The sequence below is a fragment of the Neoarius graeffei genome, chromosome 17 (genome assembly GCF_027579695.1).
Source record: "Neoarius graeffei isolate fNeoGra1 chromosome 17, fNeoGra1.pri, whole genome shotgun sequence".
NCBI classification, from domain to species: domain Eukaryota; kingdom Metazoa; phylum Chordata; class Actinopteri; order Siluriformes; family Ariidae; genus Neoarius; species Neoarius graeffei.
This window is the reverse complement of record NC_083585.1, coordinates 48,566,475-48,581,312: the sequence shown is the minus strand read 5'-3', so window position 1 is coordinate 48,581,312 and position 14,838 is coordinate 48,566,475. Positions and strand designations below refer to the sequence as shown.

The window sequence follows — 14,838 nt, the reverse complement described above, 5'->3', positions numbered from 1 at the left end:
AGTTTGTCGACGTCACCTCAAGACGACGCCAATGATTGGTTAAATTTGCGGGAAAGTTGTGGTGATTGGATATAATTGCAACACCACCCTGAATTCGCAGGGATTGGTTGAATTTGCATTGAAGTTGCAAATCGCAACATTGCGAAATCCTGGAGGGTCTGATTGAAGCAGCGCGCGACAAGCCTCAACATGAACTACAGGTGACTCGCAGGGCCAAATTAGAATTTGCGTTAACTATTTTTTTAATCGCGATAAATTGAGATCGCGTTAATGCGTTATTATCGCATTAACGTCGACAGCCCTAAATATATATATATATATATATATATATATATATATATATATATATATATATATGTGAGAGAGAGTAATACCTGTAGTATATTTGTTTTACTAAAAGTTGTGCATTTAGTCTGCCTTTAAAGTTTTACTGTAAAATATAAATATTTATTCAGTATGTTCGAATATGAACCTTAAATAATTTTTTTTTAATGTGCAACATATTCACATCTTCATGTGAAAGATACACTTTAAAATTAAAAAGATAAGATTATTTGGAGCAAAAGGGTACAAGCCACAAGGAAAGGTATGGTTTAGTGCTTTATTTCCCCTGACAACACAGATGTTCATCTGAATATTTGCCTTCTTTGAATTTGCTTTAATTCTATTAGTCTATATGTGGCTTTATTTTATGCATTTTACATTTATGTATTTTATATATTGCTTTTTTTTCTGCCTCACTACTTACATATAGAATATGAACTTGAATTGTTAACACTGCATACCACCCTAAATTCATACAGGAAATTCTGCAGTAGCAACACATAAAATAAATGTAGGTTACACTCAAATGTTTCTAGGTAAAGCAATAGGGCAATGAGAAATGAGAAAGATTACCTGTCTCAGCTGATGTAAGGTCTGTGGTGACAGAAGGTTGTGAAGTTTGGGCATCCAGTGACAGCGAATCATTTCCATCAGCTTTGGAACAATGGAATAAACATGTGAGAAGCCTCAATACTTACTGTAAGCATTTAACTGTGCATTCTAAGTGCCAAAAATCTCCCAAGGCAGGTGGGAACCTACTAGCAACCAAAAAACATTAACTGCTTTATCATCCACCCATCCATTATCCATAACCACTTATCCTGTGCAGGGTTATGGACAAGCTGGAGCCTATCCCAGCTGACTATGGGCGAGAGGCAGGGTACACCCTGGACAAGTCACCAGATCATTGCAGGGCCGACACATAGAGATACACAATCATTCACACCTACGGTCAATTTAGAGCCACCGATTAGCCTAACATGCATGTCTTTGGACTGTGGGGGAAACCAGAGCACCCGGAGGAAACCCACACAGACACGGGGAGAACATGCAAACTCCACACAGAAAGGCCCCTGTCAGCCACTGGGCATGAACCCAGAACCTTCTTGCTGTGAGGCGACAGTACTAACCACTAGCCCACCATGCCACCCCACTGCTTTATCATAATTTATGCAAATGGAAGCAGTGCTATTTTGGAGTTTGAAACTCCTAGAAGGAAAAAATATATAGCAGCCAATACAAGCTTTGGATAACAAATAAAGTTGGCTGTTTTCAGATGAATGCAAATACAGTTGTGGTCAAAAGTTTATATACAGTGACATGACTGTCATCTTGGATATGAATGTCCTGGCAATATTTGGGCTTTCATTAATTTCTTTGAACTGTTCTTTTTCTGTGGTAGAATGATTGTATAGCATACATCTTTAATAAAAAAAAACCACTAGAATTTGGTGCACAAGTTTTAATTTTCTTTGGGTTTTCTGAAATCAACACAGGTTCAAAATTATACATACAGGGTCAAAAATTTACCTATGCTCACTGAGATTATTAATTTAGAGGTGCTGAAACTTCCAAAATGTCTCTTATCTTGCCAAGGCCAAGGGCTCTTAACTTCCTGTTAGTGATCATAATTGACTACAGCTGGTCACTTCTCTGTGTCTTCATAAAAAGGGTTTGTTTACAGCACTCATTGGATTGACCAACACACAGTAAAATGGGAAAGTCCAAGGAGCACAGGCCAGATCTGAGAAAGAGGATCGCAGATGTACACAACTCCGGAATGCCTCTTAGAGCCATTTCTAAACACCTGCAAATTCCAAGCTCAGTTCAAACAATTATATCCAAGTTATTGTGAGGTGTAGTCACTTTGCCAAGCCACTTTGCTTCAAGAAAACCCAAACTGTCACCCTCAGCTGAAAGGAAATTGGTTCAGATGGTCAGGAACAACCTGGGAATCACCATGACACAGCCCTGCCATGAACTGGAGGCTGATGGATCATTGTCTACAGTTCAGTAAGTTTTACATCACCATGGACTAAGGGGCTGCTATCCAAGAAATAACCCCCTGCTCCAAAACTGACAACTTCAAGCTTAACTAAAGTTTGAAGCTGACCACACAGACAAAGAAAAAGCCTTCTGGAGGATAGCTGTATGGTCAGATGAGACAAAAATTGAGTTGTTTGGCCACAATGACCATGTTCAGAGGGACACTGTACCAGCTGGTGGTAGGATCATCATGCTCTGGGGCTGTTTTGTTGCCAGTGGAATTGATTCATTGCACAAAGTGGATGGAATAATGAAGAAGGAGGATGACTTCAGAATTCTTCAGCATAAACCATCAGAAACTTGAACACAACTTGGGACTTCGGAGTTACAACAGGACAGTGAACGCAAACTAATCAGAGCTAGTTGTGGAGGATAAAGCAGGCTAACATTATGGTAAGCTTAAAGGTCCCATGGCATGGTGGTTTGTTGATGCTTTAAACGGGCTCGTGGAGGCTTCCGGATGTTATATCCGCAGCCTTTCTTGAAATGAACCCTCGGTACGTAGATATAGCCTCCTGGGAGAAAGCCCCATTTCAGCGCTTTTCCCAGTGCGTTGTTTTGCTAATGAGAAGCAGGAGGCGGGGAAGGGTAGATGGTGGGGGCGTGCCATGGGGGGAGGGGCTGCCGTCTGCCTCCCAAGCCGGCCGAGAGCGCTCCTCGTCGGGCACAGCCAGGCGGGCGAATGTCCTGGTCCGTCCGCCCTGTCTAAAAAAATGGTACAACTCGAGCCCATGGTAAAACTGGTACTTTGTCATTTTTTCCCGCCTGAGGCCCATGGTAAAACTGAGCAGTGGGACTTTGTCATTTTTTTCCGCATGAGGCCCATGGTAAAACTGTACTTCCAGGAGGGGCTGCCGTCTGCCTCCCAAGCTGGCCGAGAGCGCTCCTCGTCGGGCACGGCCAGGCGGGCGAATGCCCTGGTCCGTCTGCCCTATCTAAAAAAATGGTACAACTCGAGCCCATGTACCTGGCTAACTGCAGGAAGCGGTTAGCTGCACAGCTAATGTAGCCATTGCTAGGCTAACGCACTGATTTTAAAACACAGCAAAATGACCAGTTATACACTTACTTGTTCGGTGTTTGTTGCTGATGCGCCAGGGATGCTTGGCACAGACCCAGGCTTCAGTGACAGTTGATGTGCAAAACCTGCCCTACTGTCCCAAGTTGTGGAAACATTCATCAGGAAAATGCTTCTGACAAACATACACCGTCTTAGGTAGACTCGATGGCGTATTATTGAAGTAAATAAAATTAAGCCACTGTGTCTTCAGGGGCTCTCCCGTCGGCAGTAAAAACAGACTCCTTTCTGTGTTGTCACATCCATGTACAGCGCAATTTCCATGTTGTGTCTTCTATGGGCTCCTCACTACAAAATGTAGTCATGTTTTCTGCGCATACGCAGTAGGCTTGGTAGGACAAACAGCAACTTTTGAGCTGGGCGGGCAATCCATACAGTGGGTGGGAATCCAGAGGGGGGGCGTGGGGATCATCTCCCTTGCTGACGTAGGCAAGGAAAGAGTTTATTAACTCGCCGTTTTGACGCGCCATTCTCAAATGTTGGGCATAGTTTGGTATACACATTATGAAATTTCTAGCCACTGGGGTGACTTAAGAAGGTCAGAGGAACTCATTTTAACGTTAAAAAACCTCAGAAAGTGAAAATTTCATGCCATGGGACCTTTAAAACAAGTCCTGACTTCAACCTTATTGAAAATATATGGACCTTGCTTATAAGTCAAGTTAATTGAACTCTGCTAATTCTATCATGAAGAGTCATAAAATATCCAACCAGAATTCTGCCAGAAGCTTTTTCACGGTAAACAAAAATGTTTGGTCAAGGTGAATCTTGCAAAGAGATATTTTACCCAAATATCAGGTGCGCTGTATGTATATTTTTGACCCTGTGTTGATTTCAGAAAACCCAAAGAAAATGAAAACTTGTGCACCAAATTATAGTGGTTTTTTAATTAAAGATGTATGCTGTACAGTCATTCTGCCACAGAAAAAGAACAGTTCAAGAAAATTACTGAAAGCCCAAATATTGCCATGACATTCATATCCAAGATGACATTCATGTCACTATATGTAAACTTCTGACCACAACTGTATATGTGACTGCTGACATAATAGGGATGTGATGTAGAGATTCATCTCCAGTGTTATAAAAGGAGCTTTTCCCAGAGATAAACTCATCCCGCAAAGAAAGATTGTGGTAAACAAGCCTGTGGTCCATTTAACACTTTCCTAAAATTCCTGTATCATCCTTTCTTTTACAGTGAACATGATCATCCTACCATTTGAGCTCTATGTAAAAGGAAGAAAAAGAAGAGGAGGGAAAATGTGTAGAAGACATTTTCAGGAATTAGCAAGTGAGAGACAAACATAGCTACAGATGAAGTGTTCTGACATGGGGTATTTCGATGACTCACCTCTGAAGGAGTAGAGGAGCAGTAATAGTGCACTTCCTGCCCAGACTCTCTGGAAAACAGAGCACACTTACAGTATAATCATGCAAGCACACATCTACTCTAACAGAACTAAATGCTCCATTCATATCTCCATAAACCTCAATTTTAGTGAGCTGATTAAAGTTTTAGAAGTTTTTTTTCTGGCACTTTTTTTTTTTAATTAGTATACCACAATGCTACTGAATTCTCAAAAATAGCCGGTCACCAGACCCCGCCTTCCAGCTAAAGTCAGCTCCAGCTTCCCCAGAGACTCTGACGGATAAAGGGTATAGATCATGGATAGATGGAGGGATGGATGGACAGATGGACTGGTCACATGATGTGCCACCTGTTAATACAAATCACAAGTTTATATTAATGTGCTCATTTCTATAGTAAAGCTTCATTCACAGGGACTCGTATGGAGGTTGCACTATGCCATCTAAAGCTAATAATAATTATTCTATCCACATTCACTGGATGTGATCTATTGTACACTCTGATTGGCTGCTCTACTACTAGGCTATCAGCTCATATACCATGAGCACAGAAAAACAAAATGGCAGAGCATGTTGCTGAACCAACTGAGGATGAAAAAAAAACTACTCGAAAACAAAACCCCCCAAAATACAAAAAAAGCAACAAAATATGGAATGAAAGTATTTGATGGTAAGAATGTATCTTTTTATTTTTCAAGAATGATCATTATAGCATTTTTCACAAATTGCTAGTCATTTCGCCAGTTTGTTTACATTCCAACCGCAAATTATTTTATTGGATGTTTTGTATAAAGTTTTTATTTATCGAATTTGCAAAAAAAATGCTCTGTTCCTCAAAATCCAGTGAATTTGGATAGAATAAAACAGTTATTCCACTCAATCTCATCGTACATGGCTTACAGCCGACTCGGCGCTATGCGTCTCATTGGCTATCAGTTCATGTACAACTCGATTTCATGGAATAACTGTTAAATGGCTAAAGATGTTCTGTTGTTTTTTGACATTTTGCCGTGTCGCTCAAGTTGATTATCGAAAAATAGTCTGAACCAGTCAGCATGCACAATTTCCTATAATCACCTGTGTATTTATACAAAAGAAAAATAATTCACTATAGAGTGGTAACAATAACTCCATATCACACCACCCTTTTTTGGTTATTTTCTTATAACAGCACACCCCATCTTATATGATTCCTTACATGGCGTACATTAATCATTGAGGACCTTTTTTTTTTTAGTATATGATGTGTGCAGCTCTACCACCAACAAACCCACTAAAGTAGGAAGTGACCTAAAAATTAAGATACATCCCCCCCCTTTTTTTTATCTAACAAGGAGCCATTTTATTAGCAAATGTTTTGCAATTGCAAATAATACTGCCCCCATCAAGTTGTTTGAAAAGTCTGTACCGTAGTGTTACTGTTTTTCAATCCAGTTATTTGTCACATCTGAATCCACTACTAATCCAGGAGCCATCACAAATCCAGAGCCCAATCCAGTCCAGACATTAGCTCACTTTCAGTCGCCTGCCAATTGAACTAATCTGTTTCCTGTTAACCCTCATTTACTTTTGTGTATTTATACCAGTTCATGCACCACATGTAAGGATTTTTGCCCTTCTATTTTGGTCGTTTGTACATGCAGATGTAGAAAGCCAAAATTTCGAGGATTGTGTGTGTGTGTGTGTGTGTGTGTGTACTGTAAATGCACCTATCAGGTATAAAATATTGTAGCATGTTGGTAAGCAGTACATCCTGGTAACTCTCTAAGGTTGACAGTCTTGTAGAAGCTACTAAAATATGCTTTAGTTGAGAACTGATGTTGCTACTCAGACTCTGTGATTTCCTGATCTGACACAGTCCAGGATTTATTTTATTTTTATTTATTTATTAAAAAAGAAAATAAATGGTTGGATAATATCACCCTGCCATGTGACTCTATAAAACAATTATAATTGGCTTTGTATAAGAACTGCTTCTAGTACAGAGGGAATGCCATATGTTAGCTTCTGACACTTTCCTGCTTGCACTATATGTACAAAAAATATTCTTTAATACTCCATTTGAACTAAGATCAAAATATGTTTCCATGACACAAAAAAATACAGAAATACATAATGAAATAAAATCTGAGGTCCAGTCAGTTAATCAGTCCTATTAAACACTGGAATAATATGTTAAATATATATTGATATTTCAGTGATGATTGATTTTTAAACTATCAAGCATGTTGTAATACCTAGTCTGGCTAACGTGACTTCAACAGGCCCTCGTGTTGCATCATGCTTAGGATGGGCGGGCCCAGGCTATGTAATACCACCTGTCCACCAGAGGTGCAATGTCTAAATCCCAGTGAGGCTACTTTGTCATTACTCATCATGTGCACCTGTTGTACATTTACTGTGTATTTAAATTTCTCTAATAGGCCTCGTCACTTCTAGTTACCTTTCAGCTTCTGAAACATCTTTATTATTATTATTATTATTATTACAAAGAAAAAAATCATCAGAAATTAGAAATATTGGGAATTTATTATACATACAGGACACTTTCTTGATGGAATAAAAACATGTATTCTATTCCCTTTTAGCGGGTTTCATTCATTTGGTTTGATAGCATGCAATATTGTTAGCATATCGCTCATCCTACATGTATTAGGTCACTCTACCCAATGGAGAATGAGCATGCAATATTGTTACAATATTGCACATTGTCAACACAACATAATGCCACGTCGGAGCTGATGAGAATATCCAACGTGAAACATTTCTGCTGCGCATGTGCACAATCATTTCTGTGTTCACCAGGAAAGAGAAAGATGTGTTGAACACCCAAAAGGCTACCAAAACTTCATTAGATAGTCTTCATGCATGTTTACAAGAGAAAAACATGCCAACGGACAACGAAAAACTTGAAAAGAGACACATTGGTGACGTAAAACTTCCGCACTAGCGAGCAACTGTAACAATTTGTAAACAAACACGGCTGCCAGGTTTGCTTCGTTAAATCCGGAAGATTTTGAGAGAATTTTGGCTGCCAAATAGCTCAGTTGTATGAAGTTGTCAATGTTGATTTGAAAAGTAACAAATGGCCCTTTTCCACTACCCTTTTTCAGCTCGCTTCAGCTCACTTCAGCCCGACACGGCTCGCGTTTCGACTACCTCAGAACAGCACGACTCAGCTCGCTTCAGCCCTGCTCAGCCCCCAAAACTCGCACGGTTTTGGAGTGGGGCTGAAGCGAGCCAAACCGAGCTGAGTGGGGCTAGGGGCGTGAGGAGACACTCCCCTGTGCACTGATTGGTGAGGAGGAGTGTCCTCACATGCCCACACACGCCCCGCAAGCACGCTGGGATCTGTAAACACCGTAAACCCGGAAGAAGAATAATTACGAATTACGAGAATTTCTGAAGCCTTATGCGCCTCGCCTCATCTATACGCTCTTGTCAGTATCTGTTGGCATTGTCGGTGACAACAAGCCACAGCACCAAGACCAGCAACACTAACGACTCCATGTTTATTGTTTACTATCCGGGTCGTGAGACTACCGCTTAAAAGGTCACTGATGTCACTGTTTGCGCTACCTAACGACATCACGTGATGTCCACCCACTTTTGCTAACTCCACCCAATGTGTCCACCCACTTCCAGCCAGCACGGTTCAGCACGGTTGTAGTCGAAATGCAACTCCAACAGCCCCACTCAGCTCGACTCAGCCCAACTCAGCACGGCACGGCTCAGCCCAACTCAGCCGCATTGGTAGTGGAAAAGCGGCATTAGTAAATTAAACAGGGAAATGAATACTTAAGTCTGAGTGAAAAGTACTGTGGTGGAAGAAGAGTCTGGAGACAGAAGTCTTAGTTTCTCAGTCATTAGCCTGTGCTACTTGCTCTTGATAGCACTGGCTTGGCTGCTTTATTAGCATTCTTTAACACTACTGATACTTTAACACTAACTTTAACACTACTGATACCTAAGTGATTACACTGCTGCACTAACAGCGCTGAGCCATGGGTAAGCTAGTGTTGGCCTTCGTTAACACTACTGATGAACGCTACACTGTCTGGAAGGTGACTGCACTGCTGTGCCTAGCTAGCTTTGGCCTTCGAGAAAGAGACTGTGTATGTATAATAATAATAATAATAATAATAATAATAATAATATTGGCTGGCTTTTTTTGTGGTCTATCGGATATATTCCATTCAGCTAGCATGATATTGAACTCCTCTTTGACTCATTCAATTATCATGCTAGCTGAATGGAATATATCTGATAGACCACTCAAAGCCAGCCAATATTATTTAAATATGTCATCCATGATGTATTTCATATGAAAAATGCAAGCTTTTCAACAAGAAGATAAACTTCATGTCTTCAAGCCAGCATATGATGCTCTTTTTATTATATAGACACACTCACAATTCATCAATTTCCTCACGAGTGACATAGAGATTTATATGTCATGGTTTTGGTTCTGTGTCCTGGATGTGGCTTGTATGAAATATACAAGTGGTGTATTTCCCAGTAAAACACTCGTGTCATATATTATATTATATATATATATATATATATATATATATATATATATATATATATATATATATATATACTGTGTGTGTGTTTGTGTGTGTGTGTGTGTGTGTGTATATAAAACTTGACTATTCTCCATGCTCTTTTGTCTGGTTAAAGTGTGGAACTTTATATTGTGTACAGTCCAGGTCTGATAAAAGGATTAACATGCATGACCTGGTTAAAATATTTTGAATCTGCAGCCCCTCTGTTGTCTTCATTTACTGTCTCACACTGGCTATTTTTCAAAACCATACAGTGATTCACATCGGGAATACCATACATCAGGCACTAGCCATAGCTCTTCTAGCTACTCAGTACTTGCTGACAAAGTTTGGAGTCATTTATGATCGTTTGTTAATTTTAGTCCTAAATGATAAACAAGAACCATAGTATGTGTCCCAGTCAAGATTGTATATTTCAGTAAGGGTACATTTGCACATATCCAGCCACCAGCAACTGTCAACACTTAACTGGTCAACCAGTCTGGCTTGTGTTTTAGCAGCTTTTTGCTGTTAAGAGCTAGCTGGATTTCTCAGCCAGGCATTATGCCACTGGATTCACTCCTGTTTGTACCTGAATGGAATACCATCCATCTATCCATCCATCCATTATCCGTAACCGCTTATACTGTGCAGGGTCGCAGGCAAGCTGGAGCCTATCCCAGCTGACTATGGGTGAGAGGCAGGGTACACCCTGGACAAGTTGCCAGATCATCGCAGGGCTGACACATGGAGACAAACAACCATTCACACTCACATTTACACCTACAGTCAATTTAGAGCCACCAATTAACCTAATCTGCACGTCTTTGGACTGTGGGGGAAACCAGAGCACCCAGACGAAACCCATGCAGACACGGGGAGAACATGCAAACTCCATACAGAAAGGCCCCCATTGGCCACTGGGCTTGAACCCAGAACCTTCTTCGTGTGAGGCGACAGTGTGTGTCCTGGTGTTCTATACAGGGCAGCATGGTGGTGTAGTGGTTAGTAACCACTACACCACCATGCTGCCCTGTTTGGAACACCAGGATTTGTAAAACCTTTGTTGGAGTGTTTCCTTGGAAAATGATTTAGATCATGTTTGCATTCAACTTTACTGACTGATAAATGCTTAAATGGATCAGTCTTATTTCAGAGTCTGAATTATTCCACAAACCATCATTGATTCCCTATAGCTGTTTGACTTTGGGTAAATCACTGTCATGATCCTAATGGCTGAGCCATATGATGGCTTCTTTAGCAACTGTTGCAAAACAAGTCAAGTGAAATCTGGTTTGAAACCCACAATGATAAGTTGAGGACAACATTGTTCAGGAATAAAAACTTTCTTCAACATTAGGAAAGAACCGCATGAGGAACTGAGAATTAAAAATGTGTTCATATTGAAGAGTCAATTTCCACTGGATTATGCTGAAGTTTAATTAAATGTAGTTTGGCACTCAGGCACATTGAGTCAACATGACTGAAAGCTTTAGGAGAGGAAGTGGTCTAAAACACTGCGTATTTCCATGAGTGTCTTGTGTATTGAGGACCTTGGAAGTAATATGATGTGTGTGCTTGGTTCACTACTAGCATAAACAGGTCGTGCAGGATATAGCAGTGGTGAACCATTACTATTAAAGCTGGGACTTCAGCTTAGCCAAAACTTAGCCAGACACACACACACACACAAAAGCAACAGGGCAAAGGATTTTGCAAAGGATTAGTGGCAGGGTGCCAGGTCACTCTGTTGTTTGTAGTTGTTGATTTTAAAAGTAACTAAGTAAATTACATGGGGAAATGAATACTTAAGTACAGTATGAGTGAAAAATACTGTAGCAAGCATGTGTGGAAGAAGAGTCTGAAGACAGATATCTTAGTTTCTTGGTCATTAGCCTGTACTACTGTACTTGCTCTCAATAGCACTGGCTTGACCACTTTATTAGCATCCGCTAACACTACTGATGAATGCTACACCAGTGCTGATACGCGGTTAAGCTCACTTTAGCCTTCAAGAAGGCCGAGGGTGATAAACTTTTGGTCCCTCCCACTATAAATCAAAATCTGATTAATTAACCAATCTGTCTCTTCCTACATAAACATACACTGCCATGGCCTTCTGTCCTGGCAATGAAGTCCTAACCAATGAGTGAGCCAGCTCTAAACTCTTCTCAGCTTAGAGACCACCAAAAAAAAAAAAAATCTCACTGGATAACTCTATTTTAATGTTTTCAGGACAGTAACCAGCCCTGCAACGATCTGGCAACTTGTCCAGGGCGTACCCCGCCTCTCACCCATAGCCAGCTGGGATAGGCTCCAGCTTGTCCGCAACCCTGCACAAGATAAGCGGCTACAGATAATGGATGGACAGTAAGCCTTTCATTTCTGAAGCACATTTGATAGAAAATGAGGCCAAATTAGAATAATTATAATGAAATTACGAAAGAATGAAATCAATTAAAGAATGAAAGAAATTAAACATAACATTTGAAATGCTGATATGTTTGGGCCTCCTCTGAACGCCTAGAAGACCCTGACAGTTTCCCTCTGGTGTACAGACACAACTTGTGGTAAGAAAAGAGAAATATTCTCTATTGTTCTCAACAAGATTAGTTTAATGACATGATTATCCATTTCTTTAGCATTATTCCCTGTGGATGGGGTTGCAGTCAAACTGGGATAGGCCACTCCCATCAGGATGGGATAAGGTGATCAGTCAGAAGTTTGTATTGAGAAGTGGACACAAGACATGCCATCCAAACTGTTGGGGTAAGCATTTAGTTTTGTAGTACTTTACTTTTCTACCCTAATATACTGTAATGATACATGATTATAATTACACTATCTGGTGACACCCAGAAGAGGATGGGTTTCATTTTGAATCTGCTTCCTCTTAAAATTTCATCTCATCTCATTATCCCTAGCCGCTTTATCCTGTTCTACAGGGTCGCAGGCAAGCTGGAGCCTATCCCAGCTGACTACGGGCGAAAGGCAGGGTACACCCTGGACAAGTTGCCAGGTCATCGCAGGGCTGACACATAGACACAGACAACCATTCACACTCACATTCACACCTACGGTCAATTTAGAGTCACCAGTTAACCTAACCTGCATGTCTTTGGACTGTGGGGGAAACCAGAGCACCCAGAGGAAACCCACGCGGACACTGGAAGAACATGCAAACTCCGCACAGAAATGCCCTCGCCAGCCACGGGGCTCAAACTCGGACCTTCTTGCTGTGAGGTGACAGTGCTAACCACTACACCACCCTCTTAAGATTTATTAAAAAAAAAATCAGTTTCTGGGTCCAGACATTCATTCTATGCATTTATAACTACATATCATTCCCACATAATTTGATTTCACTCTATCCATCCATTATCTGTAGCTGCTTATCCTGTGCAGGGTCGCAGGCAAGCTGGAGCCTATCCCAGCTGACTATGGGCAAGAGGCGGGGTACACCCTGGACAAGTCACCAGGTCATCACAGGGCTGACACATAGAAACAAACAACCATTCACACTCACATTCACACCCACGGTCAATTTAGAGCCACCAGTTAGCCTAACCTGCATGTCTTTGGACTGTGGGGGAAACCGGGGCACCCGGAGGAAATCCACACAAACACGGGGTGAACATGCAAACTCCGCACAGAAAGGCCCCTGTCAGCTACTGGGCTCAAACCCAGAACTGACAGTGAATCGAATCTAATCTAATCTAATCTAATCTAATCTAATCTAATCCAATCCAATCCAATCCAATCCAATCCAATCCAATCCAATCCAATCCAATCCAACCCAACCCAACCCAACCCAACCCAACCTTCTTGCTGTGAGGCAACAGTGCTGACCACTACACCACCGTGCCACCCCTGATTTCACTCTAGTTACTGAAAAATGCTGAATAAACAGTGTAGTTAATACATGTACTGTAAATAGTTACTAAATAATTCACTGAGAATTTAACAGTGAAGCCATATTATAGTTTTCTTTTCCTCAATTTTATCCCTAATTTATTCATGGTCAGTTCCTGCCCACTAGACCACTGTCCTCTGTCACATGACAACTACAAACCAGGAAGGGAGAAGGCTATCACATGAAATATTAAGTTATCCTTCTGTATATTAGTCGCAGTAAAAATCTTGTTACGTATGGCTGACACAAAAGTAATATGTAGAAATTAAAAGGAAGAAAACAAATTTATTTCAGCAATTAAAATAAGATTTTTACAATAACAAAGAATCTATTCTTTAAAAAAGGATCTACTCTTTTAATAAATTTTATTTTATTTTCTTCATGATCACATGGCCTTGTGCAGAGGAGACTAAGCAATAGCTGATGGAGAACATCACATGTTCGCAAAATGTTCTGCTTTCCACTGAACAGTGAAAAGATGATCTATTGATGTATACCGACTTGTATTTTAGTCACAATATGAGAGACAAAAACATTTCTATACCGTATGTTCACAGGGTCAGAACTGGCGTTTACTTGGCTTTTGTGAGTGCCACAATGGTAGAAACAGGTAGAACTGAGGTTATCTGACCTCAGAACAATGAAGCATGTGTGTTTCAGACTCTACAGCCATGTTGCTCAGTTGCATCTTACCTCATTCACTCTCTTCTGAATCTAATTATTATTTTTTTTGCTCTCTCACTGCACAAAAAAAAACAAACAAAAAAGTTCACCTTACCTTAATTGCCATGATGAAAAAGCTGTTTCAGTTCTCAGCGTCCAACAGTCCAGATGTTGCAAAATTGAACCGTTGGTTGGCCACACCCATTTTTTTCTACTTCCTTTTATCACCTCGTGGCTTCTTTCTTTCTCTCTTTCTGGCATTCATGACAAACATACTGTTCAGCCCACCAGCTTTCTTTCAGTCCACTAGTATCAGCCTTTTGTCTGCCAGTTTGTACCCTGGTCACGTGCACTCTCTGTCATTGCTAATTGTGTGTCTGTGTTGATAGAGTAGACACTCTGACTATGTGCATGTCTGTGTCCTACACATAACTAAGCTCAGGGTATGAAATTGTGATCCTGAGGGTTTTTGTCCTGCATTTTTTCTACATTACATCACTCCTTATTTCTTATGAAAGTTGCATTTTTAGTCCAATTCACACATTCACCATATTTTGAATACTGATCTATTAGGTTGTATGTGTGTCGAGGTCTGGAAAAAAACATCAGTGATTAAAAAAAAACAGTTGGTCTAAAGCTACTTTAAACCTTCCTAGCTAAATGTGACTTCCTCACACAGTCCTTTTGATGAAGCTGTTGGATAGAATTACTAATGTGCTCTAGGGAAGTTAATGTATGCCTAATCGGTTCAGCTTGTTGTCAGATAATGGCTGTCAAAATATCAAGGACACTTCCTTTTATCAGGCCTTCCACTTCCCCAACATACAATGTGTTTCTCCTTTGCATTCTTTTGTCCATTTTGTCCATCCATTGTCAATTCAACATTAAAAATGAATGTT

At 40.6% G+C, this 14,838-nt stretch overlaps 1 protein-coding gene across 2 annotated transcripts in view; it reads right to left on the bottom strand.

The window, feature by feature from the left end:
- Positions 1–14,233, bottom strand: part of fxyd5 (FXYD domain containing ion transport regulator 5) — a 48,654-nt gene extending 34,421 nt beyond the window's left edge. The window contains exons 1-4 of one of the 2 annotated variants that reach the window (XM_060897687.1): positions 14,055–14,233; positions 5,044–5,166; positions 4,800–4,848; positions 898–978 (exon numbers count right to left, since the gene is read on the bottom strand). In XM_060897687.1, coding sequence (XP_060753670.1) covers positions 898–978; positions 4,800–4,848; positions 5,044–5,166; positions 14,055–14,066 — 265 coding nt within the window. In that variant the 5' untranslated portion in view covers positions 14,067–14,233. The remainder of the gene's footprint in view (positions 1–897; positions 979–4,799; positions 4,849–5,043; positions 5,167–14,054) is intronic. The other variant, XM_060897688.1, reaches the window with a different exon arrangement.
- Between the last annotated feature and the right edge of the window lie 605 nt (positions 14,234–14,838).